This window comes from Pseudoliparis swirei, chromosome 20 (assembly GCF_029220125.1).
Source record: "Pseudoliparis swirei isolate HS2019 ecotype Mariana Trench chromosome 20, NWPU_hadal_v1, whole genome shotgun sequence".
In the NCBI taxonomy this organism is placed as follows: Eukaryota; Metazoa; Chordata; class Actinopteri; order Perciformes; family Liparidae; genus Pseudoliparis; species Pseudoliparis swirei.
The window spans coordinates 2,689,741-2,716,782 of record NC_079407.1 but is presented as its reverse complement, the minus strand read 5'-3'; the positions used below and the strand labels follow the sequence as shown (position 1 = coordinate 2,716,782).

The following is a 27,042-nucleotide window of genomic DNA, read 5'->3' as shown; positions in this document are numbered from 1 at the left end:
GCTCAAAGTTACCGCGTTTTGCACCGGACTTGAAGTACACACAATTCCCCATCCCCGCCAGTAAGAGGCGGGGGGCGCTAAAGTAAACCGACAACACGATTTCTACCCTAAAGAAGACGGAGAAGAAGAAGCGGTCCGCTCGCAACAGTCATCCTCAGTTTCCGTTTGCTAGCGGATAGTTTTCGCAGAGCCGCAACTATGGAGGAGGGAAAAAACAAAGAGAATAAGCAGCCGGAGAAGACCGATGAGAAGGAGAAGGAGAAGCAGAAGGGAAAGCTGTCCAAGGGGAAGGGGAAGGAGAAGAAAGAGGAGGAAGAACTGGTAATTGTTGGGGGGTATTTCTGTCATTCAAACGGGGGTGTGAGATTTTATTTTTTACCTTAGTCACGGCCGCTTTGACAACCCGGGTTGAGAAGGCCCCACGTCGTTGTCATTCAATATATGTCCTTAACATACTGTTAATTAATCAAACGATAATGTCGTGCACTAAACAAGCTCATTTTTAAATGGTTTAAAATACATTTTTACGGCCTTTTTAAAAAGTCGGTACGGATCAAACTCGCCTAAGCTAGCTCGTGAGCTAACCGTAAGCTAGCCAGCTAGCACGTCAATTAGCAGGTGCTAAGTGTGACTGGTCCGATTACTTTGTTCCGGGTTTGTGAAATGTATTTATTTATTATATTCAACATTTATCGTCATGATGCATTTAAAAAGAAAAGGAAAGAAAAATAAGAAGCATATTAGGCGAGTGGTTTTAAAGGTGGCAGTCATCATGTATCAAATAGCATTCAAGTGTTATAAAAGAATACTATGTGATTTATAAAGTATATATAACAGTAGCTCTAAATGAACCTGCTCGACTTTCCCTGTTTAAATTAGCACTAGTGGTCCCTCACACTAGTTGTTCCATCCTACCTGTAAATGACATGCATTGCTTGGCCCCATTCATCTGTTAAGTTATTATGATTGGTACCTTTTGGTGCTATTATTTTACAGCATGTGATCTAAACAACAACACAGAGGCTTGTCTGTAAACATATAATCATTGTCATCAACACTGTCTCTTTCGAGGCTAAAAGCAGCTATAACAAATACATTCTCATTTGTTTAGTTTTTTCTTCATTATTTGAAGTTTCATTACTAGCAGATGTTGAATGACACTTATAGTATTTTTTCTTGCTCTGAGTTTGTACTCGTGGTTGATTCACTTATTGTAAGTCGCTTTGGATAAAAGCGTCGGCTAAATGCAGGGTTCGTACGGTCATGGAAAACCTGGAAAAGTCATAGAACAAACTTAAATCATAAAAGTTTGGGAAAAGTCATGGAAATGTGTGATCACATTTTAATTTACGCCGAGTTTGAAATCGCTAATATGTTTTTTAAAGAAAGACGCTCAAAATATAAGCCGGCGTATACGCCAAATTTGCTAAATTTTTCATGCTTATACCGAGATTTAAGTTTGGTCATGGAAATTTGGTTTAAAGTCATGGAAAAGTCCTGGAAATCCACTGGTCAAAATGTGTAAGATCCCTGTAAATGTCATGTAATGTTGTTTTCTTTACTAACTCGCAGTCAGAAGAAGACAAGCAGTTACAAGAAGACCTGTTGATGATGGTGGAGCGACTGGCTGTAAGTATTACTTTGTTGTGTATTTTGTGTCGGGGTGTAAAGGCCCGGACACGGCAACACAAAAAACAACCTTGCGTTCTCCACACGTTGACAGGAGAAGGACGTCGAGCTGCACCGCCCGGCGCTGGAGGAGCTGCGCCGACTGATCCGCTCCTCGACCACCTCCATGACCTCGGTGCCCAAGCCCCTCAAATTTCTGCGCCCGCACTACGGCAAGCTCAAAGAGATCTTTGAGGGCATGGAGGCCGGAGAGAACAAGGTAAGGGCTCTGCTGGGCTGCCGGTACAGAAAAAACTACTGACACTCTTTTGTTTATGCCCACTTTTAAGTAGAACGAGCGTAATCCACGTTTCCTTGGAGCACAAATGTGTTCGGAGAGAGCGTTGTTTGGCAATCCTATCTTAAAACAGTTCATTTATTTTAATTGGTATAAGTGTATATTCAGATGTGGTGTAGAAGCTATACATGGCAGGTGTTTCAAAACACGCACAAAAACCTAAAATAAATCAAATGTTCTGACTGCCGATGAATGGATTTATCGACTGAGCGTTGCGGCGCTCCAGTCTTCAGGCCGAAGATATCAGAGTTCAAACTGTGTTGTGTATTTTGCAGCGTTTCTGCGGCGACGTGTTGTCGGTGCTCGCCATGACCATGAGCGGCGAGCGAGAGTGTCTGAAGTACCGTCTGCTCGGCTGCCAGGAAGAGCTGGCCTCCTGGGGACACGAATATGTCAGGTAAGAAGACGACGCTCTCACGCCGCTTCACAAGCGGAGGAAGTGAAGAGATTCCTCGATGTTCGTTATTTGATTCGCTGTCGGGTCTTCGCTCCTCTATTTATAATGACTACGCTGCTCCGGTTTTACCAAACAGAATTACAGCTGTTACGTTTTTACGTGGGCGACGCTGATGATGCATTACACTGAACAATGAAAACTAACAGAAGTTGAGCTCTATTTAACTTGTGTTTATGATCATAGTCATGCATTGATGTTATTCGGAGAAATTTATTTTCTCCTCCAACTGTCTGCGGACAATATTTCCATAAAACATACCGTGTGTGGAGCATGAGATAAATAGTCCCTCTAAGACACAGGTGTCAAACACAAGGCCCGCGGGCCGAGACTGGCCCGTCATGTCATTTTATGCTGCCCCTGACGACCTGAAAGACGTGATCACCTTTTCTCAATGTAAGAAAAATATCCTGTGCTTTTATTTTGAAGGTTTCAAATTAAATGGCTGTATGTTATCATATTAGGGACATTTTCTTACGTACAATATGTCTACACGCAAATAGACAATAATCAAATGCAAAGAGAGTTATTTAACAATATGTTAAGGAGTAGTTTACACAGCTACCGGCCCTTTAAGAGGCGGCCGTGATGCTGATGTGGCCCACGGTGAAAATGAGTCCGACACCCCTGCTCTAAGAGATTAAAGACATTATAAAGTTCACGGTTGATGTTCTGCAACATCTGGACGAGGCGGCGGGGTATTTCTTTGGCCTGAAAACCTTCTTTCTGTGTTTCTGTCGCATCGCAGGCACCTGTCCGGCGAGGTGGCGAAGGAGTGGCAGGAGGTGGAGGAGAGCGACAAGACGCAGCAGGAGACGCTGCTGAAGCTGGTGAGGGAGATCGTGCCCTACAACATGGCCCACAATGCGGAGCACGAGGCGTGCGACCTGCTGATGGAGATCGAGAGGCTGGACATGCTGGAGGACTACATCGACGAAACCGCCTACAGCAAAGTCTGCCTGTACCTCACGAGGTACGTTCAGGTTTATTGAGAAATGTGTATTTACCTTCGCATTGAAAATGCTGAAGGTAATGTTTTGATCGCCGTGTATTTATTTATTTATTTGTATGCGTGTTACTCGAATAACTCAAAAAGTATTAAACCGAATCGCATGAAATTTGGTGGGATGATTGGTTATTACCCGGGGACCATTTGATTAGATTTTGGGATCGATCGGGTCAAAGGTCAAGGTCATGAAAAGGTCAAAAATCTTATTTTTACCAAAGCGCGGTCAATTTTTATCCAATTGGCATGCAACTAATGCCAAAATGTTCATAATTCAATGCCCAATCTTGTGATATGCGAAGGTATGCGCTCTACCGAGTGCCCATTCTAGTTTTAGTATGTATTAATAGGTCTTCTTTTTCAATCTTCTGAACTGTCCCGTCTTGCTCCCCCAGCTGTGTGAGCTACGTCCCCGAACCCGAAAACTCCGCGCTGCTGAGATGTTCCCTGAACATCTTCAGGAAGTTCAACCGTTACCCAGAAGCCCTGCGCCTGGCCCTGATGCTCAACAATGTGGAGATGGTGGAGAACATCTTCACTTCCTGCAAAGACATGTAAGCAGAATAATTAAAAAAAACACCTCCCAGAGCACATGAGATAAACCATATGAAGACATCCAGCTGGAAAGGAAAAACAAACTCCCCCCTGTTGCCCCGCAGCGTCATCCAGAAGCAGATGGCCTACATGCTGGGGCGCCACGGCATGTTCCTGGAGCTCAACGAGGACGTGGAGGACTACGAGGACCTGACGGAGATCATGTCCAACGTGCAGCTCAACAGCAACTTCCTGGCCCTGGCCAGAGAGGTGAGAGGGGGAACGAAGACGGATGAAAGGAGAGAACTACAGAGACTCCACCTTTTTTGTTACGTCTCAAACGGAGAGATGATAGTTGAGGAGATTTTAGCCCGTCAGAATAAAGACATTTAATATAAATAGAGTGTATCCACGCTGTAGAATGCTCACTTGTATATCAGATATGCTGATTATGGGCAATACTTTGTATTTTAGATGGAAAAATAAACTGCACTGATCATTTTTAGGATTGTTCCTATTCCAGCACACTAACTAGGGCTTCAAGCAGGATATGGGTTATTTAATATCTCTATATATTTATCACAATTTAGCATGTTTTCTGGTAATTAAATAAATAAATAGTTCTATATATGAAATAACCACAATGGAAATGTACTGAGTATTTTCTCATTTAATGAAAATGTTGCTATTGTCAATTTTTTATTTTAAGTATTTGGGAAAGTTTCCAGGTCAGATTGATGAGGTTCAGTCGACATGAAGAATAAAGAATAATAAATAATGGTTTCCTAGAAGGACATGTCACTCTTCTTAGTAACGCACTCTTGTGGTCCTCCCCAGTTGGACATCATGGAACCTAAAGTCCCCGATGACATCTACAAAACACACCTGGAAAACAACAGTGAGTCCCGTACTGCAGTGTGTGTGTGTGTGTGTGTTTTAGTATTTGCTGCTGATGGAGACGCTTGAATAAGTCTAGATCTAATCCATGTGATGTGGATTATGGCTGCCGTGTTTTGTGAGTCGCCGGCCGCTCACGGACCGTTCTCTGCTCGCCAGGGTTCGGGGGCAGCGGCTCCCAGGTGGACTCGGCCCGCATGAACCTGGCCTCGTCCTTCGTGAACGGCTTCGTTAACGCGGCCTTCGGTCAGGACAAGCTGCTCACGGACGACGGCAACAAATGGCTGTACAAGAACAAGGACCACGGTGAATGGACCTCCGTGGATTTGCAATGCATTTTCATCTGAGGCGTCTCCAGTGGCTGACGGAGATTTTCTTTTCTTTTTGAATGTCCTCAGGTATGTTGAGCGCCGCAGCCTCCCTGGGTATGATCCTGCTGTGGGACGTGGACGGCGGTCTGACCCAGATCGACAAATATCTCTACTCCTCCGAGGACTACATCAAGGTAAACATCGTAAACGTTTCCGCGGCGGATAATCCATTTTAATGCCGAGCGCGTTACACACGCAAGGAATCCGTCTTGGTGAATGATGCGTAACGATTAAAATAGACCCGGTGAAAATCTACAATAAAATATGTTCAATGAAGAGTATGTGGAAAAAAACAATTATTTAAGTGTCTTAATAATGGAGAAAAGATTTGCAAGGGTGCGTGACTTCGGAAATTGTATGTTTTCGAGTCAGTGGGGGGGTCCCGGGGGGTCTTGGTCCTGATGGTACGCAGCCTCCTGTCCTGTTGTCTTTCAAAGCAACTAAAGGTCGTTTAGGTCGTTGGCCAGGCGAAGGTCATTCGTGGAGCGTCACCTGTTTGATTTTTTTACTCTTTAATATGTCGTCGGTGTTTTCTTTTCCAGGTTTTAAAGTTGCCTGATGGTTCCAGCCGTTCTGTTATTTGATTTTACCCACATGAAGTCATTATATCAACATTACGGATGATTATTTAAAAACCAATCTTGTTTTCTTAACCCTTGTGTTGCCTTCGGGTCAATTTGACCCGATTCAATGTTTCACCCTCCTGTTACCTTTATATTTACTAACATATTTTACCCTTGAGGTCAATATGACCCCAGCTATTAAAATCTCCAGAAAATTATTAGAATTAATATTGTTTTCCAAGTTTAAGTGTGAGGTACTTTATGTTTGTTTGTTGACTCCCGAAAGAACGCCGACATTAAACATTGAATCGGGTCAAATTGACCCGAAGGCGACAGGAGGGTTAAAGCCTCAATAGTAAATTCTTCAATATTTTCTCTATCATGGTATTTGAGAGGGAAAAAATAAATATATATATATACATACTCACAGTGATTTTCTCTATATTGCCCAATTAACAACTTCAAGAGATTTAAAATACTCTTAATCAACTGTTAAGATGTATTTTTCTATTACTTTTCTTACACCTCTCTCTCTCTCAGTCTGGCGCCCTCCTGGCTTGTGGCATCGTGAACTCGGGTGTGAGGAACGAATGCGACCCGGCCCTCGCCCTGCTTTCCGACTACGTCCTCCACAACAGCAACATCATGAGGATAGGAGCCATCTTTGGGTGAGGAGCTTCTAGAAGTCGAACCGTCAGAAGCATGGCGGGAAAAATACACGTTTTAATTTTATTTTTGGGGTTGAAAGGATCCGTGCGCTGCGTTTCCCACAATGCTGTTAGCACTTGAATGTCTCATCTGAAGTGCGATCGTCAATGTCTCCTGGTCCTTCTCGGTTTCAGACTGGGCCTGGCCTACGCCGGCTCCAACCGAGAAGACGTTCTGTCTCTGCTCCTCCCCGTCATGGGAGACTCCAAATCCAGCATGGAGGTACGGCTGTGTGCTTTTCGTGTGTGTGTGTGTCCCACCTGTGCAGTTAAGCAGCATCCTAGCGTGTGTGTGTGTATCCTCAGGTGGTGGGCGTGACCGCGCTGGCGTGCGGCATGATCGCAGTGGGCTCCTGTAACGGCGACGTGACCTCCACCATCGTCCAGACCATCATGGAGAAGAGCGAGACGGAGCTGAAGGACACGTATGCCCGCTGGCTGCCTCTGGGCCTGGGCCTCAACCACCTGGGTGAGGCCCACTTCACCGATGCATGTGGCGGCATTGTAATAATATGTGACGTTCAGGAGGTCAGATGCGTTCAAGGATTATTTATTGTCATTCTGCAACACGTGTTGCGCAACTAAAAGCAGCTGTAGCCTGGTGCTTTCAATGCTACACCAGAAGAAGAAGGAGGAGCTGGAAGAGGAGGAGGAGGAGAACATGATGATGGAGGAGGAAGAGGCTGGAGGAGGATGAGGATAGAGATTGAGGAAGAAGATGGAGGAGGAGGAGGAGGAAGAAGATGGAGGATGATGGAAGAGGAGGAGGAGGAGGAGGAAGAAGAAGAGTGCATTTCCTCCAGTAATAAAGACGAGCGCTATTTTAATCTAAACTATGGTCTCTTATACATTTTAGTCATTTAAGGTTATTTAGTGAATGCTTTGTTATTATCATTGTTAGTTTAAATACGACATTTTATCACTTTTTCATCTGTACACCGAGATTTCACAAAAATGTTTGGTCATGGAAATGTAGAGGTCAAAATGTGCATGAACTCTGCGCTGTGTGTGTTTCCTTTACAGCCACTCTAACTATTCTGTGTGTGTGTGTTCGTAGGTAAAGGAGAGGCCATCGAGACGACCTTGGCTGCTCTGCAGGTCGTGCCCGAACCGTTCCGCAGCTTCGCCAACACACTTGTGGATATCTGCGCGTACGCAGGTCGGTCTCCTCGACCTCCCGTCACTCCCACCTCTGCATTGATTGGCTCCTCTGGCTTCTAACGGTTCCTCCCTCCCTCCCTCCGCCTCCAGGCTCCGGGAACGTCCTGAAGGTGCAGCAGCTCCTCCACATCTGCAGCGAACACTACGAGGCCAAGGAGAAGGAGAAGGAGGAGAAGGAGGACAAGAAGGACAAGAAGGACAAAGACAAGAAGGAGACCGCCGCCGACATGGGCTCCCACCAGGTACGCCGCCGACTCCTCACCTGACGCGGGTCGCACGCTTCTCCTCCGTTCGGCCGTTCCGTAACGGACGTGTTCTCCTCCCAGGGCGTCGCCGTCCTCGGCATCGCGCTCATCGCCATGGGCGAGGAGATCGGCGCCGAGATGGCTCTGCGGACATTCGGACATCTGGTCAGTCCTCTTGAGTTATTTCGTTCACCTTCTCTCTGCTTTTTAGTTTTTATAATATCTCCTTTAAGATGTGCATGAGAATGAATCATCTTACGGTTACACGGGTAAAGAGAGATGAGGAAATTATCCCAAATGATATGATGTGGTGGAACAGATTGCTGTGATATCGGCGAATAACCTGAACATCTCTCAAATGACCCTTTTGCTCTTATTGAAAATGCTTTTTGGCGAAAGTCGTCTTGACTTTGAATCATCTGGACCCGCATTGCATCCTCCGTGACCCTAAGTGTTTGCTCTGCGTCCCCCAGCTGCGTTACGGGGAGCCCACCCTGAGGCGAGCGGTGCCCCTCGCCCTGGCCCTCATCTCCGTGTCCAACCCCCGGTTGAACATCCTGGACACGCTCAGCAAGTTCTCCCACGACGCCGACCCCGAGGTGTCCCACAACTCCATCTTCGCCATGGGCATGGTGGGCAGCGGTGAGTCGCGCGGAATAATCCAGAATGTGCTCCGACGACACTAAATGGGTAGAAACGATAATAACGACACGGACGAGCCTCATTCAGAACCTCTTGCACCTGAATTTATAAACCAAGATGCTTTTTATTTTTTTTGCATGTCTATTTGTTCAGTTTGAAGCTTATTTTATGCAAATTTGCAGAGAAAGATTTAGCCACACTAATATTACTAGTTTTATCCTATTTGTGGAATGACGTGTCCATTTTAAATTAACTGGAGAGTGTTGGAAAGTCCAAATTTAGCGTAATTATTTTTCCAAAATTCACATGTTTTTTTTAATCTAATGAAATAGTCAGTTTTAACTCCTGTTAGTTGGCATTAAGGGAGACTAGTGCCAGCTAACTTCATTTAAAGGGAATTCAAGAAATACGTTTTGGGTGACGACATCATAAATGATGATCGACTTGCAAAGCTGTAAAAAAAATAAACAATAAAAGCTTTTAAATGTGAAAATAAGTGTTCTATTAAAATGGAAGTTAGGTGAAAAAAGAAACTAAGTGTTAAGGAAATTAATTGTCAAGTCTGAACTTAGTGGATCATAATTATTTCTAAAATTCACAAGAGTTTTTTTTGTAATTAATGAAATATTCAGCTTTAACTCCTGTTTGCCACCTCATTTAATCTGATGAATCACTTCATATAAATGGTCTTTTATAATAAAATTAATTTTGGGTGATGACATCATAAGGTTGACTTGCAAAGCTGTAATAAAACAAACGATAAAAGCTTTAATGTGGAAAAGATGTGTTCTATAAAAAAGGAAGTTGGTTTAAAAAAAGACTAAGAATGGTTGGAACAAACAAAAGGAAATTAATTGTAAAGTCTGAATTTAAAGATGGATCATAATTATTTCTTAAATTCACAAGATGTTTTTTTGTAATTACCTCCTGTTTGCCTGCATTCAGGTCGTCCACCTCATTTAATCTGATGAATCACTTCATATATAATGGTATAAAATTAATTTTGGGTGATGACATCATAAGATCGACTTGCCAAGCTGAAAGAAAAAAAAACAATAAAAGTTTTAAATATGGAAAAAAGTTTTCTATTAAAAAGGAAGTTGGTTGAAAAACCGACTAAGAATAGTTAGTACAAGCAAGGTCAAAACAAAATGTAATTACTCATTGAATTTTGCCGTTTCCCCCCCGACGACGCTCGCGTTGCTCCCGACTTTCCCCTCCAGCGTCAACTCCACACATTCAACCGGCTCTTCGTCTTTTTTCTCCTCAGGCACCAACAACGCCCGCCTGGCCGCCATGCTGCGGCAGCTGGCCCAGTACCACGCCAAAGACCCCAACAACCTCTTCATGGTCCGACTGGCTCAGGTGGGGAGGCCACGGCACCAAGAGGGCGCTCTGGGATCTCTCTTTCAAACAGCCAGGAATCCACGTGTCTGAGTGTTGACTGTGTGCCTCCACAGGGTCTGACTCACCTGGGCAAAGGTACGCTGACGCTCTGCCCCTACCACAGCGACCGGCAGCTGATGAGTCAGGTGGCCGTGGCCGGCCTGCTCACCGTGCTCGTCTCCTTCCTCGACGTCAAGAACAGTCAGTTCGCTCCCACCGCCCACGTTGTTGTCTCTAATTAATGTGGGAATATATTTAATTCTCCCCCTGGTGTTCACTGTGTGCATTGCAGTCATCTTGGGGAAGTCTCACTACATTCTCTACGGGCTGGTGGCCGCCATGCAGCCACGTATGCTGGTCACCTTCGACGAGGAGCTGCGGCCGCTGCCGGTGTCCGTCAGAGTCGGACAGGTAAAAAAACAAAAACGTTATTTAAAAATAAAAATAAATCTTGTGTCAAAAATTCAGCTTTCCCAACTTCTTAAAGTCGGCATTTCTTTGAGAAGATGGACGCCGCGTGTCCGTTAAATGATGCGTAGCTAGAGCCGGCTGGATTACATTCATCCAGGTTTCCTACAATCATGGAAAACCTGGAAAAGTCCTGGAATTTTTTTAGGGTTTATTTTCGGGCCTGAAAAAGTCCTTGAAAAAAATGTAATCCCAAAGGTTTTGGTAAAGTCATGAAACTTTGTTATAGTCATACATTAATTTACAGTTTGATTAAAATAATAAACATTTATATCCATATTTATTCTTTTAATCAAACCATTGTCTCATTCATTTGTCGTTTCAGGTTTTTACTCGTGTAGACAGCGAGATATCTCATAATGTCTGGTCATGGAAATTTGGTTTAAAGTCATTGAAATAGTCATGGGATAGTCGTGGAATAGTCATTAGATAGTCGTGGAATAGTCGTTGAATAGTCAGTGCTCGTCATTGTTCTCCATTGTAAACATGTGTATGAACCCTGATTGAGTCTTTTCATCTAATTCAAGCCAAAGGGATCAAAAGAAGAAGATTTCTCCATGAAAAATAAAACTTAAATAAATATGATGAAAAATGTTGCATCCGGTGGAAGCCAGATAACCGTGTCGTGTGTCTCATCTCCAGGCGGTGGACGTCGTCGGCCAGGCGGGAAAACCCAAGGCCATCACGGGCTTCCAGACCCACACCACGCCGGTGCTGCTGGCCCACGGCGAGCGGGCGGAGCTCGCCACGGAGGAGTACCTGCCCGTCACCCCCATCCTGGAGGGCTTCGTCATCCTCCGCAAGAACCCCAACTACGAAACCTAGACTGAATCATTCTCACCGGCCTCTCTTTGTGCGAGTGTGTGTGTGTGTGCGTGAGTGAGTGAGTGAGTGTGTGTGTAAGGGTAGCCCTCCATGGCTCTTGGCAGTTTATATTTAGTAGCGTACCGCATGGCTGAAAAGAGCGAGGCGGGCCGATCCTGAAAGGGGGTCTTGGTTAATTGGACTGGGGGGGGCGGCCTAAACTGGGACCGGGTCCACTCTACATAGATGGTTTCCTCATGGCCCCTAATTGTGATCCCCGTCTCTCCCACATGCACTGAACCAGCTGTCTGACTGACCTGAGGCCAGTTTCCAAAGTGGCAACAGTTCACTGGTTCAGTGGATGAGTAACAGCGAGTCCACGTCATCTTTTGTAATTGGGGAGCATTAAAAAAAAGAAAAGTATATTCATCATCCCATTGACTTTTTTTGTTTTTTGTTGCTTCTGTTTGTTTTCTTTTTGTTACAGGACTGTAAAAGGTTTGATTCAAAAATAAAAACTCTGACCCGCGTGGTGGAAATGTGACGGCCGTGCGTTTGTGTTGATTCGAGTGCGTCGTGGCGGCTTTATTATATTAGATTTCATTTAAACTCGCATACACGTCACTGAAATTAAGCAGGTGTTCAGATCAGCTCCTCCTAGGGGTTAAGAATGGGTTAAATATGCACATATATTATATATATATATATAAAACGCATGTACAGGTATATGTTTATAGAGCAAAGCGATACATGTGACATTAGTTTTCTCTGTTTCTGAGATGGCTGCTACCTGTTAGCTGAAATAAGTTGATAAAATGCTTATAAACGTAAGAGAAATAGTAAAGACTAAATACCAGTTTAAATAATAAACTTAAGCTGGACTGCAATTGGGCTTCAAGTGTTTTTTTGGTCGTTTCTTTTAATAAATATTTGCTATTCTAAACCGATGGATCACTTTTGGCCTCATTCCAGGTTTATTATATAAGTTACAGCAAGTTCACCCTGAAAGACCTTTGTGGATTTAAAATGACATTTTAGCCTAATAACAGATTTATCCTCTGACAATACATTAAAAAATATATATATTTACTTTATTTTAATCATATATATATATATATTTTTTAATTATTGTTTTGTCATGTCTCGTTTTACAAAAATATTGTTTTACAAAATAAAATGCCTTGGGTACCTTTTTTAAAACATACGAAAACAATATTAGTATATTAAATATATAAATATATTACATATATAATAAATATATTGTATACATATATAATATATGATATATATTTAACACAAGATTATATTTGTATCTTATTTATAATTTACCTCATTCTAATACATGATGTATTAGATAGTATATAGTGTGAAATAAATAATGTATATAAACAAGTACAATTAAACTTATATATAATTAACAAATATATCATATACATATCTAATTATATTTAATAATAATCATATAAAACATAATTGAATATATTTGTAGCTTAGTTATAATTTAACAATATTTCTAATAAAAGTATATCGTGTGTAATGTATATAATGTATATCAACTAAAGTACAAATAAACATACAATAACATATAACAAATATAATGAATACATATACAATTGTATACATGTATAACTTACATATTATACACTAATATATATATTTAACATAATATAATATATTGAAAGCTTAGTTATTATTTAACAATCATTCTAATACATGATGTATCAAAGTATATATATATGTAATGTATGTAATGTAAATAAACTAAAGTACAAATATACCATAACATAGTATAACAACTATACTATATACATATATAATTACATAATTATATAATTATATATAATAATAGTAATCATAAAACATAATAGAATATATTTGTAGCTAAGGTATAATTTAACAATCTTTAGAATACAAGTAGATAGTGTGTAATGTATATAATGTATATAAACTAAAGTACATGTCAGCATTCCCTGTGTGTATCCCCTTGGAAACTCACGTGAACCTGCCTTTAATCAGATAACAAGATTACATGTCTTTATGGTGACAGTAAAACGTTAAAAGCCGGTGGTTTCTCACGCGACCAGAAATAAAGATTTGAAGAAGAAAAAAATGCCAAAGATATGAAAAATGAGGAAAAAAAGAAGCTGATTACTCGGAAGCTTTTCACGTGACGGGATTCTGCCGGAATCACCTCGCGACCGGCTTCCGGGAAGATCTTCCGTCCGTCCGGCTCTGCGGACTCAAGGAGAGAAAGGTAACTAACGCCGCGCTGCCGGGAGCGAAATCCTCCATTAAAACGCTCGAAATACCAGACGAACACCACTTCATCCCGGAGGGGACCCACTGACCCACATCCCGCCTTTTTAATCCGGAGATAAATCCATCTGGGGGTGACTTTCTTCTCCTGTGTGTTCGGGGGGGATTAGCTCGCGAGCTAAACGCGACGTGGGTGTTCTTTCTTCGCTTTTAGCTCGCGAGCTAAAGCCCACAAGAGTCGTCTTTTACTCGCATGACGTTGAGAAAACACGCCCGAAATGTGTGCGATTTATAGTATTGCGCCGGCGACGGGTGGAACACCCCGTCCTGATGTTGTTGTTGTTTTTACTTTACGTGTTTTAGTTGTTTCTTGTTTACGCCGCTAGCTTAGCTTAGCTGGCTAAACCAACCCTGTGCTAACTAGCCAGCTAGCTCGAGCAGTTAAGGTTAAATCGTGCTCGTTGTGTCGAAGCTGTGTTTTGTTGTTCCTCCGCCGGCTTTCTAACAAAGTGATGCAGTTATGCTTCTTAAATGCGTTTATTTGGTTGCTAAATACAAACATAAACAACGTTTTTTGACAGTCGGTGGTTGTAAATGGATATATTGATCCGTGTCGGTATTACAACCGTTTCCATTGGGCGGTAAAGTATTAAATCATTAGTATCCTTCATAATAGTCAACAAAAGGTGTGACGGCTTGTTTTGATGTGGTAGGTCCAGGATTTGTGAGACACGTGTCGGTTGGAGACTCGTTTGACAGCACAGGTTGTTGTGTAAAGCTCAATATAGGTGTGATTTTGTCATTTAAAGTTAAAGGTTAGCTCGGGTTGATGACGTCACCGTTGAACTGGTTGTGTTTGACCTGCGAGATATATCTAAAAAAACTCCTGACTCATTCTGCCTCGGTGCTGCTCGTCACGACGCCGTTGACAGCCCCGCCGCTGCGCGTACACCGCATACGTCAGGTGGAGCTTTGCACCACAGGTACATGCACGTGCGTAGCATATTGGACATAAACCGCACGCGCTGATACACCGGCAAACTTCAGCTCGCCGTGTTTAGCGCGAACGGTTAGCATGAAGTGCGACTGCAGCCCCATTCATTGATTCGGGGACGCGTTGTGTTCAATGTCGGCTCGTTTAAACGCACTTTTCGCTGTACGGCTGGCGTGCGTGACGGTTGAACGCTGTAATAAACAAGGCGGGGATGTGTTTGTCCGTTGAGGCGTGGCTGGCCCGAAGCCGGGCAGCGTCGCGCCAATAGGAGGAGAAACCACGTGGTAGGAATCCAGATTGGGCCTAGCCGAGTTAGCAACATGGCTAACAGAGCAGCAGCACGTGTGTGTCCATGTGTTGTTGGCGTGCACGAGCGTGTGATACACGTGTGTTTACGACAACCCAGTGCTAATATGTGTCTTTTCGTCGCACGTTGTGTGCGTGTTGGAGGCAGAGTGCGGGCAGTCACGCCCCTGAGCAAACGTGTCCCACAGCTTCTTCTTTTTTATTTAGCAGACGAATTTCACACTTCTTTTTGTTGTTGGTGTCGTTTGCGTTGTGTGGGTTTAGAGGGCGACGACTGTCGGTTGGTAAACAACGTTTTAAGTCGTTTACCTTCAACCCTGCTTCTTTTTTCCCTCCCCCCCCCCCCCTGCAGCAGGGCGATGCTAAAGGTCTGCAGACACGTGACCGATACCAGGGGTCCAAAATGGATGCAGTCGTTACCCCTATGCTAATCTGAACTGAGTGATGACCATTCATCAGCACCGAGTATCCTTCAGGGGGGTCAGACATGTTCTAGACGGAGGGAAATAAAAACAAACAGGGTTCGTACGGTCATGGAAAACCTGGAAAAGTCATGGCATTTTTTTTAATGGTCATTTCCATGCCTGGAAAAGTCATAGTAAAAAACTTAAATCATAAAAGTATTGGAATATTCATGGAAATGTTGTTATATTGACATGAAATAATGAATATGTTTTTTAAAGAAACGCACAACATTTTCTAAATTGTTCATGTTTATCCCGAGATTTCAGTTTGGTCGGGGAAATTTGGTTTAAAGTCGTGGAGAAGTCGTGGGAATCCATTGGAATTGTGTAAGAACCCTGAACAATGGAAGTGCAGTCAGGACTCGATGCGTCTGAGCCTCAGTCACAGTTCGCCTGACAAAAGGACGCCGCTGATCTCCTTGTTGTGGAACTTGAAAGCCCGGACTCTGGGCTCGTGGGTTTTGGCACAATGTGCAGTCGGCCGGGAGAACGTCGGGGCGAGGCCGGCGACGGCGTGTCACTCGGCTGAACGTCCTCGTCACTGCTATTTATGAGATGATGTGATCATGGAAAACTTTATTGACTGAGCAATCGTACTTCCGTTTTGTGTCAAATCATCGTTTTATTTTTTGTTTTGAGCTTTGTCGATGGAGCTAATTTGATCTCGGAGGATAATTTACTAGCCTGTGAAAATAGTGGTACGATGTCTTCTGTGGCCCTGAAGTCTTGAGGAAAACATACAGTGATTAAAAACTGTGTGTGGCATTTTAATAAATATGAATGGTTTACTTTCAGTTGCATTATGGGAAATCTAGTGTTTTTTGGGGAGTTTAATCTAGTTTACGGACTAAAATTCAAGATATTTTAGTTCCGGCTGCTTTTGATTTTTACAATTCTGTTTAAAATATGTTCCTGTGACTCCCCCGGGTTTATTTTAAGAAGCAGGAAACTAACGGTGCGCTTAGCATCGATAACTTTGACTCCTTTCTGCTACGGTCAGTGAACTTAAATGTTGGCTGAAGTAGTTACCTTCGCATTGAAAATGCTGAAGGTTGTGTTTTGATCGCCATTTATTTATTTGTATGCGTGTTACTCGCATAACTCAAAAAGTATTAAACCGAATCGCATGAAATTTGGTGGGATGATTGGTTATTATCCGGGGACCATTTGATTACATTTTGGGATCGATCGGGTCAATGTCAAGGTCATGAAAAGGTCAAACTCTTCTTTTTACCATAGCGCGGTCAATTTTTATCCAATTGGCATGCAACTAATGGCAAAATGTTCATAATTCAATGCCCAATCTTGTGATATGCGAAGGTATGCGCTCTACCGAGTGCCCGTTCTAGTTTGAACTGCGTTGGTCCTTTTCTAGAACGAGTGGACCAGAAACACGATTCTGCTGCATGTTGTGCCCGTTCTTCTGGCTCCGGTGCTAAAGTTGAGTTGTAGTTTTCCACAGTTAAAATGAACCCGCTCACACATGCCACCACTGGAGAGTTTAGTGTCGCAGTGCATCGACAGACGGTCCTCAGAGCCTGCAGGCCAGTCAACGTGAATTAACAGAGTTACTGAACGCATACATCGCATTGAGGTGTGTGTGTGTGTATAAGTAGACCTGAAAAGCAACCATGTGCTTTGTATATTATGGCCTTTTCAAGTATCTTTCTATCTGCAGCAGACCATGAAGATGGAGCCGGTGACTCGGGTCGTTTCTGCTCACTGGCTCCCGGGCGGTGGAGTTTTCTCCGTTCTCAGCGTAAACCGTGTTGTTGTATTTGTTCTGGAGTGTGAGTGAGATTAGGCCATGCCTTCAGGCTGTAGTTGGGGATAGAGGATGACTAAAGGTTGGGGCCTAGCTCACAAATATCCTTAAAAAAATAGCTCATTTTTTACTATTCAGTGCTGCGAGCTGCTCCCAAGATCAGTTCTGATTTAATTTTAATGAATTCTGCAGACTCCAGTAGTCGGTTTTGTGCGTCAACGGTCCGGTAGTCGTTTAAGAAGCCGGCCACGTCGCACTCCTTCGGGGTGGAAGCGTCCCTTCCCGTTCAACACAAACAGCCAGATTATCTCCTCGGTTAAAGAAACAACAAAAAGAAACGCCCAGACTCATCATGACTCAGGCCTTTTATACGAAGGGAATACATGTGTCTGTGAGGGAGATAATGTCGGCTCCGCTATAAATAACTATGTGTCACGAGTACAAAGACCAAATGGAATAAAGGATGAATATCCCTGAGTCGTGGAACGGCCAGTTGTGCGTTTTTATTATCCTCTTCCTCGTTCCGCCCGGTTTCTGAGACGTGCTGCAGTTCATCGGGTTTGTTTCCGATAGGCTGGCATTCTATTATTGCGAGTAGCTTCCTGTTTAAATGGATTATGGATCAGCTGGTCACACCCCGCATTAAACACAGTCGCTTATTCACTGTTATAATAAACGTACACCACGACAGTTTTATGAACCGCGTCCACAGTCTCCAAATTCGCACAGTTTCTTTTTCATTAATGTGATTTTTAAACTGCACTGGAATTAGATTTTCTTTTGTTTGGGGCAAAAGTTTGAATGAGAAATGTAGACGTCGGTGTTTCTTTTTGATGAAATTACACGTTTTTCTGCCTCGTTTGTGTCCCTGAAGTCTCGTCACGCACACGATGTGTTCGAGGGCTGACGGAAAGTTGAAAGTACGATCGTAATGTCGCTACGATAAAAAAAAAAACATGGTTTTCCGACCTGTCTGTGTTTCGGGAATACAGTAAAATATTAGTTTATTATCGCTGCTGTAAATTCTTGATGTGCTATCAGTGACAGTCAGTAACTTCTTTTTAATCACTTCTTAAAACCCATTTTTATAGAACAGCTTTTAAGTGATATAGTCTTTTTATGCAGAATGTTGGTTCCCCTAAATTTAGTTTGTCTGTTTTAAAAAAAATATATTTATGTATTTTTAAATTTTAATATATACTTTAAAATGTAATATTGGTTTCTTGCTATTCCACTTGTTTTGCTTTGACTCTGTGGAGCACTTTGTAAACATTGTTTTTAAAGGTGCTATATAAATAAAGTTATTATAATTAGCTTAAACATGCTCGTTGCTAACTCTTCTCTTTCTGCCTCTCAGGAAAAAACGTTCCAGTGTCACCGCACCTGGGACCTTAAGAAGATTAATTAATGTGAGTATACACGTCCCGTTTGCACGACGTCGGCGGCCGTCGAGCTTCGCCGCCGTGGTTTTTGAATTGAAGCTTTTCTTAATGTCTAATGAAGTTCTCCCCGTGCTCAGATTTGTACACAGGTCCACATCCGCCTCCCCATGCAGAACTCCGTGAAATGAATAAAGCACCACAGCCTATAACAGGACCCCCCTCCATCCCCCACCCTGCCCCCTCCCCCGGCCTGTCACAGGTGAGGAAGCCCGTCACGTGTCAGTGGTGTGAAGGGGAAATGCTTTAAACTGTTTAAATGTGTGTAATAATTGGCTCTTTTTTTTGGGACTGTTGACAAAAACTAATTTAAGTAGTTACAGCATTCCAAAATAAAATATATTGCAATTATTGTAATATATTTAGCTGTCAGAAAATTGCCATTGTCTGGTTTTGTGGCGTTGTTGTTGTTTTCCCGCTCAGCGACGACGCGCTGCGTTTCCCGTCTCAACGCTCCACTCGTGTTTTAAAAGTGTTAAAAGCTTTTAATGTGAAGCTGCAGCAGTTCAGAGTGGTTTTGCACACCGCACTTCCCCTGGAAATGTTCTCCACACTTCCATTTCATAAATACTGTATTATCACCTTCATCAGCTCTGTGTTGACCACGTGTTCTTCTTCTTCTCATTCTTTCTTCTTCTTCTCTCATTCTTTCTTCTTCTTCTCCTTCTTTCTCATTCTTTCTTCTTCTTCTTCGCCTTCTTCCTTCTTCTTCTCTGTATTCTTCCTTCTCTTTTTTCTTCTTTTACTTCTTCTTCTTCCTTCTTTTCCTCCTATTTATCTTTTCCTTTTTCTTCCTTCTCCTTCTTTCTCTTCTTCTTCTTCCTCCTCCTCCTCACTCTCCCATGTTCTACCTCTACTGACATCACTTCCTGTCTCCTGCAGCCCTCATTCTCCCCCGGGCCGCCCCCTTCTGTCGCGTTTGCCACCCCACCGCCTCCACAAATGAACCCAGCACCTCAACCCCGACAGGTAGGCTCCGCCCCCTCCCGCAACCGGTACCGGAACATACGGGTTGAGATATTTAGGGATTATAAATGGATGATTCATTTAGCGTAAATCTCACATCTGTCTAACGAGTGACCGATCAGGGGTTTCAAACAATGGGACGGTGTGTTCTTTCTTCTTCGTTCCAAATGTTCAACTGGGTAAAACACAGCGTCCCTCGGACCGCCTGCATGTGTGTTTGCCGTACGCTGACCGGTCCTGACCGCCGGTGTCGACCCGTCCTTCGTGCTCCACCTCGCACTAAAGCTCCACCGCTGACGCTCCTCTGCTCCCGACTGTCTGCAACCCCGTTTCTTTATGCACACGGGCTTATTTATATTTATGTATCTTCCCTCTATCGTTGTGATTGGGGTTAATTACGTGTGTTTTTGTGTGTGTGTTTTAACATTTCTTAAAACAACATCGCTGTGTTGCTTATACATTACTAAGAAAATGCAGTTGGGTAAATTAACATATTTTAAAACTATAAATGAAGCAGTTGCTGGGGAGATTGTGCATGGCTGACTGTTTTAGAAAGCTAAACAACAGTTAAACAGATTTATATTCAGGGTTCGTACAGTCATGGAAAACCTGGAAAAGTCATGTAATTTAAAACTGGTGATTTCCAGGCCTGGAAAAGTCCTCGGGAGGGGGGGGGGGAAAAAAGAATCCTAAAAGTTTTTGGAAAAGTGGACATTTTGGTTTAATCCATTTGATAAATGTGTATGAACCGTGTGTGTATGTGTATATATATGCCCCCACTAACTGAAATCCAGGGGTATTTAAAATATAAATTGGGGGCACTTTTTGAAACTTGTGAAATAACCTTTAAATAATAAATATAGTTATTGAGGCTTACAGCATATGAGCAATTGTCATAAAATGGCAATAAAAGACCATTAGGCTGTAGTCTAATAGATTCTGGACCGGGTCATATAGGCTACGATGTTTTTGACAAGTTCATTAAATTATCACAATTATTAGAGGACATTATCTCCTCGTGATATCACGGGCAAATGTGTCTTAAGGGCAGTTTTTCTATTTGACCTCGTGTATTTCAGACACTGTAATATAGTTTGCACTTTAGCACACGATAGGTAGCTAAAATACTGCCCCACTTCCAAACAAGCCTTTCCCCCTTTTCTTTTTGTAAGTGAAGTTGTTAACGGTGCAGAACCGGCCGAGACCGGTCGGTGACGAGTGGAGCATGGATCTGGTGCTTGTTGTCTGTAACCTCTGTCCTGTCTGCCTCTCTTCCTCTAGTTTGCCCCAGGGCCCCGACCTATGCACCAACAGGTACTAACAGCAGCTCCTCTACTCACACACACACACATACACTTAGGAGGCGGTAGAGACGATCCAGAGGCTCCACGGTGGGCTTCCACTACTAAAGACATTACCCTGGGGGTTGCTTTTAGGAAATATATATATATATGTATATTTCTTATGTACAGGACTGTCTCAGAAAATTAGAATATTGTGATGAAGTTCTTTATTTTCTGTAATGCAATTAAAAAAACAAAAATGTCATGCATTCTGGATTCATTACAAATCAACTGAAATATTGCAAGCCTTTTATTCTGATTTATTGCTGATTATGTCTTACAGCTTAAGAAAACTCAAATATCCTATCTCTAAATATTAGAATATCATGAAAAAGTATACTAGTAGGGTATTAAACAAATCACTTGAATTGTCTAATTAACTCGAAACACCTGCAAGGGTTTCCTGAGCCTTGACAAACACTCAGCTGTTATAAATCTTTTTTTTTACTTGGTCTGAAGAAATATTAAAATTTTATGAGATAGGATTTTAGAGTTTTCTTAAGCTGTAAGCCATAATCAGCAATATTAAAAGAATAAAAGGCTTGCAATATTTCAGTTGATTTGTAATGAATCCAGAATGCATGACATTTTTGTTTTTTTAATTGCATTACAGAAAATAAAGAACTTTATCACAATATTCTAATTTTCTGAGACAGTCCTGTATATATATTTATATATGTGTGTGTGTATATATATATTTCCTAAAAGTAATATATATATTTTATATATATATATGAAATATATATATTGCTTTTAGGAAATATATATATGAAATGTATATCATATATATATATGAAATATATATATATATATGGAACTTATCAGAAGAGTTTTGCACGAGTGTAGTTATTTATTTTATGATTCTAAGCATTCTGATCAACCCGAGCGTATGAAACTATTTTCATCTCGCATAATATTCCTGACCTAGAATTTGTCGTACTTCTTCAGAAGAAGCATTTGCATTAAACAATCTACCCACTCTACATGTGGGAATGTATTTAAATATGTAAATCTCGCTTTAGTGAAGTTTAGCGTATTATAATTCCACAAGTGTCTTATGTAAAGGTCATATTTACAATAAAAAGGGGACATATTTAGGTCATCTGTGCACATCTTTCAATTCTATTGAGTTTCAAGTCTCCATTTTTTGTTCTTTCAAGAGCAACGAGACCTTGTTTGTTTGTTTTGGATTCACTGCTCCGCCCATTCTCTGCATGCTGCTTGTGAATTCACGGCTTGGCTCAGGATGGATAGTCTCTGGGTGCTTTGCTCTAACTGATTGTGGTGCTCTCTCTCTCTCCCCCGCCCCTCCCCCCAACCCCCTTATTGCCTCCATTTGGTGTGTCTCTGTGTTTGTGCTGCTGAAGGGAAGCTTCAGGTCGCTACAGGTAACTCCAATTTCCACTTTTCTTCTGTTTATTTTTTCTTCCCCTCCCTCCCCCTTTTTTTGTGCCCCCTTTCACACTTAATGTCTTGAGGAGTGCACACAATACCGTTCAAAAGTTTGGAGTCACTTAGAAATGTCCTTATTTTTCAAAGCACTGTTTTTATCAATGAAGATAACATTAAATGAATAATAAACTCTACATAGTTAATGTGTAAATGACTATTCTCTGGTGTTTAGTGAAGTCTCTACAGAGGTGTGTAGAGGCCCATCTCCAGTGTTCTGATGGTACATTGTGTTATCGCCTTAGAAGACTAGCGGAGGGGTAGAAAACCCTCGAGAACCCTTTTTATGTGAGCGCAGCTGAAAACAGTTACGCTGCTGAGAGAAGCTATAAAACTGGCCTTCCTTTGCGCCACAAGAAGAACAACATTAATATTTACAATAAAAATCATTATTTATAACCTCGTCAACATCTTGATATATTTTTATATTCATTTGATGAATAAATGTGAGTTTTCATTGAAAACACTAAATTATCTGGGTGACCCCGAGCTCTTGAACGCTCGTGTTCGTGCCTAATCGTTTGGCGGTGTGGCGCTTCGTTGGCTCGCCGTCATTTTGGGGTTTTCGACCACGCCGGTTTTCGCTTCCCGGGGCCCGGCGGCAGGCAGAATGTCAATGAGGAGGCCCTGAATGAAGCCGCCATTAGCTTCATCGCCTCTGGCAGGCAGAACGCGTCCAGCTGGACTCGAGCCAGAGATTCATGGACCAACGACGAGCGATGAGGCTCGGTCCAGGAGAGAGTCATACAGGGGATGAGTTTTAATGTTGTGGGGTCACAATAGTGACTTATTATGTCTTTTTGTTGTCTCTCTCGCCCCTTTTTCCTCCTGTTATTCCCCTCTTCCTCTTTTTTGTTGTTGCTCCAGCCCTATTACACCAACAGGGCCAGCCTGCCGCCCAGCAGCGGGCCTCGGGGTGTCCCTCCCAACAGCGACCCCCGGCCCGTGACGCCCACCCACGTCTACCAGCCGGGCCCCGGCTCTCAGATGATGATGATCCCCGGGCAACAGTTGCCCTTCCCAAGCTCGCCGCAGGGCCCCGCCTACTTCATCCCGGGACAGGTACGGAGGAGCGCGCACCGAGGAGGGGCGGGGCCAAGATTTAGTGTTTAATCGGAGCCAGATGGTGTCCAGGCAGCTGAGCTAACATGACCCCCCAGGGTGGTGTTTTGGGAAGAGAAGGAAGTTTCTAGTGGTGCAGGATTGTGTCTTCAGAAGGTCAAGGGTCATTTACTGTCATTATGCAACACAGGGTGGCTGTAGCGCCTTTATAACTCAAAATAAAAGCATTTGCCTTGTAAAGGAATGTGAACGGCTATGTACGGTCATGGAAAACCTGGAAAGTCCTGGAATTTGTAAATGGTCGTTTCCAAAGTTTGGGAGAAGTCATGGAAATGTGTTATATAGTTTTAAATAACTTGATGTGCTTTTAAAATAAAGACGCTCTTGTCATACTCGCACATTTTTAAAACAATAGATTTCAAAAGTCCATCTGTAACACGCTTACAAAATGCAGTATTTTGCTTGTTATACTAGTGTTACTTTAGTTTTTCAAAATAAAATCCGTTATATAAATCAGAAAATAAACACAGCACCTTAACTGAAAATACTTAAATGTTTATTCTTTTTAAACTAAACTATTTTCTCTTATTCATTTGGGTAATTTAAGGTTATATACTGTATGCTTTTGAATTATGTTTGTTTAAATCCGACATTTTCTCACTTTTTCATGTTCTTGTGTTTAAAGTCATGGACATTTGGTTAAAAGTCATTGAAAGTCCTGGAAATTTGGTGGAAAGTCATGGAAATCCATTGGTCAACATGTGTATGAAGCCTGTATCTGTGCAGATTATAATATAAAATTAGTTTTTAACATTGATAATTCTACATCACTGACCTTCCTCCCTCTTTTGGTCCCGCAGTACCGGTCAGCAACCTACGTGTCCACACCTCAGCAGTACCCTGTCCCGACGGGCACCCCCGGCTTCTACCCAGGAACCAACACCGCTGAATATGGTACTTATGGTAAGAGGCTCTACCTGGGGCCTCACTCACCTGAGCCACTCGCACACTCAGAGCGAGAGAGAGAGACACGCACAGAGGAGCCACACACACTTTAACAGGGTTAGAATGGCCTTTAAAAAGGATCTATAGAGGTCATGGGTAGACTGGCACATGCCTTCTCTAAAGGAAGCTGTTGTTGTTGTTTGTGCAGACGGACAAAGTCCAGACTTCCTCCAGATTCCTGTGTGTTTAGTTCTTCTCATGTCGGTGTTTACTCGTCTTCCTCAGTAGCTCTCAGGATGTAATCATGGCCGTCGTTATCTGAGTGAGAAGCTTCTTGTTGCGCAGGTTTCCAGGAACGCACAACTTATTGTATCTGCTCATAATCTACACTCAAACACACACACTCACTCTCACACACTCTCACACACACACTCTCACTCACTCACACACACACTCTCACTCACTCACACACACACATGCTCTCACACACACTCACACACGCACTCTCACTCACTCACACACTCTCACTCACTCACACACACACACTCTCACACACGCACTCTCACACACACACACACTCACTCTCTCACACACACACACTCACATACACACTCATACACACTCACAGAAGTGTGCGTTGATCCTGTGTGTTGGGGCGCCCTCTAGAGGTGGCGGAGTGTCGGTGCATCAAAAAAGTGATTATGCCCTTAAAAAAAAAGAACTTGCTGACCCTCGAACCCCCCCCCCACACACACACACACACACCACCAAGCAGCAGGCATCCCAACTATGTTGTCTTTGTTTGAACTGGAGGTCATCAGCAATAAACGGCCTGACGACCGTAAACACACAGCTCCTCCTGATGGGCTCTCTCCTCTTCACAGGAACACATCATGAAACAATACTGTCCACTATAGCTGACTCTAGATCAGTTAAATAAAAAATCCTGCGTCGTCTCAACGTCTTCACGTCGCCGCAATATTTTACGGAAACTCAAGTATTTAGATGTTAGACGTCACCCCTAAATAAATGATGATACATGATCAGGGTGTCCGTGGGGCCTTAAAAAGTCTTAAATTGCTTTTCCTAAAAATAAGGCCTTAAATTGTCTTAAATTCTGATTGGATTGGTCTTACATTTTTTTGGGTGTCATGTCATTACGAATATGAGGCAATCTGTTCCGCCAGGTCCGTATTTTGCTCCGGTCGCTCTGCGGTGTCACCGGGGCCACGCCCCTTCTCTTAAAGGGGCCCCGCGTATTCGGTCCCATCCCCTACAACGTGAAGCATCGGCTACTTTAGAAAACATGGGGGGGATGCAAGTTCAACAACAAATGGCTAGAAAAGAACGAGTGTTTCTGGTCACGGTCGGTGAAATGCTTCTGAAGCTGCGTTATGTGTCGGGAGACTTTCCAGCGGTGGAATCTCACGTGCAGAGCAAGAAGCACAGAGACTAGCGAAGGCCGCCAGCAGCCCGCGGGGCTAGCTCCTGCTCCGCCGCCAGCAACGACGTCAACGCTACAACGCTGGAGGTCACCGGAGGAAATCCAGCGACGTGTAATAAAGAGCTCATCACCGAAGACCAACAGGGCGGTGCGTTCTTCATTCTGTTCCACGAGACTCTGGACCAGACCACCGCGAGCAGACAGCTGGACTTCATGTGCGCTATTGGTGAAATGACCACGTCCCGTCAGGATCCTGTGGAGCTCATGGGCCATGACATGCCCAGGACCTACTTCAGCACCTCAAAGTAAGTCCAACATAAATATATGTATTAACTAACCTCATGTATATGAGTATGTGTTTCATATAGTTAAGCTTTACTCATGTGTCAAGTTAATAACAGCTATGGATAGGCGCACTACACATTAATTAGACTAATTAAAAATAGTTTTAGAATGGTAGTAGAGTGGTGTTTACCTGTCAATATGTCTAAATAGTATACACTAGGCTCAAGGGATGGCTCACGTTGCTTAATTTGTAAAAATAGTTTTCATTCATATTGATCCAGTCTGACATTAAAGTGGTGATGTCATGAAGAGATGTGGTGACTGTTGTATGGCTAATGTCTGCCTTTGCTTTCTTTTTTCCAGGAGAATGGACCAAATGTCAACTGGAAGTTTTTATATTAATACAGTTTGAAAAGGATTGTTTTCCAAGTATATTCACAAAAGCTCAGGAGTAGACATGAACCTGTGCATAAACATCCATTACATAGAGACATGAGAACTCACTCTCTCACACACGCATACATTCTATTATGTAAATGATTTTGCATTTTAAAAGCAGCTGGAAATGTTATTTATGTTATTTTATAGATTGTTTTTGTTCAAAAGGAACTATTGCACGTATTTTTAAAATATATTTACTTAATTTTATAGACATTTGTTCATGGGACTTAAATGTTCTGAAAATGTATTAATAAATATAATTTACAACAGCAATGACATTTGTTTGTTATCCTTTTGCATTACACCATACTGTTAATTTTGAACAGACATCAGTGTGTTTACTTTGAATTAATTCATTTAGATTAATGTATATTTCCATCGTAAGTTAGGTCTTAAATTTTATTTAGACGTGGTCTTAAAAAGTCTTAAATTTCACTGGTTTATTCCTGTAGACACCCTGATGATATTTCATTGCAGTTTGTTGTGGTTTGCAACTAGTTTTCACCTTAAATTCCGTCTGTTTCAGGAAGTGCAGACCTCATCGGGTCAACAATATTTATTAACCATATTCTGGCACAATTTTATTGACCTTTTCGCGATGGTTGTCTGGATATAACGACAATATTTTGTTAATTTGAGATGCGACACGAGAGAAATCCTTCCGGCTTGATGTGGAGGA

At 42.6% G+C, this 27,042-nt stretch overlaps 2 protein-coding genes across 2 annotated transcripts in view; both read left to right on the top strand.

Moving 5' to 3' along the window:
* Positions 1 to 160: 160 nt before the first annotated feature.
* Positions 161 to 11,748, top strand: psmd2 (proteasome 26S subunit ubiquitin receptor, non-ATPase 2). The gene is made up of 21 exons (XM_056440966.1): positions 161 to 321; positions 1,573 to 1,629; positions 1,724 to 1,888; positions 2,242 to 2,363; positions 3,169 to 3,393; positions 3,822 to 3,980; positions 4,086 to 4,230; positions 4,798 to 4,858; positions 5,017 to 5,163; positions 5,256 to 5,362; positions 6,332 to 6,459; positions 6,634 to 6,721; positions 6,805 to 6,967; positions 7,556 to 7,657; positions 7,750 to 7,901; positions 7,986 to 8,069; positions 8,378 to 8,546; positions 9,817 to 9,911; positions 10,007 to 10,133; positions 10,225 to 10,343; positions 11,043 to 11,748. Exons 1-21 carry the CDS (start codon positions 199 to 201, stop codon positions 11,223 to 11,225), a joined length of 2,721 nt encoding a protein of 906 aa, XP_056296941.1. The 5' UTR covers positions 161 to 198; the 3' UTR covers positions 11,226 to 11,748.
* Positions 11,749 to 18,170: 6,422 nt separating this feature from the next.
* Positions 18,171 to 27,042, top strand: part of LOC130210272 (eukaryotic translation initiation factor 4 gamma 1-like) — a 34,215-nt gene continuing 25,343 nt past the window's right edge. The window contains exons 1-7 of the mRNA XM_056440305.1: positions 18,171 to 18,398; positions 18,509 to 18,630; positions 19,311 to 19,397; positions 20,676 to 20,708; positions 22,105 to 22,125; positions 23,054 to 23,248; positions 24,109 to 24,211. Of these exons, the coding sequence (XP_056296280.1) occupies positions 18,556 to 18,630; positions 19,311 to 19,397; positions 20,676 to 20,708; positions 22,105 to 22,125; positions 23,054 to 23,248; positions 24,109 to 24,211 (514 nt within the window). The 5' untranslated portion in view covers positions 18,171 to 18,398; positions 18,509 to 18,555. The remainder of the gene's footprint in view (positions 18,399 to 18,508; positions 18,631 to 19,310; positions 19,398 to 20,675; positions 20,709 to 22,104; positions 22,126 to 23,053; positions 23,249 to 24,108; positions 24,212 to 27,042) is intronic.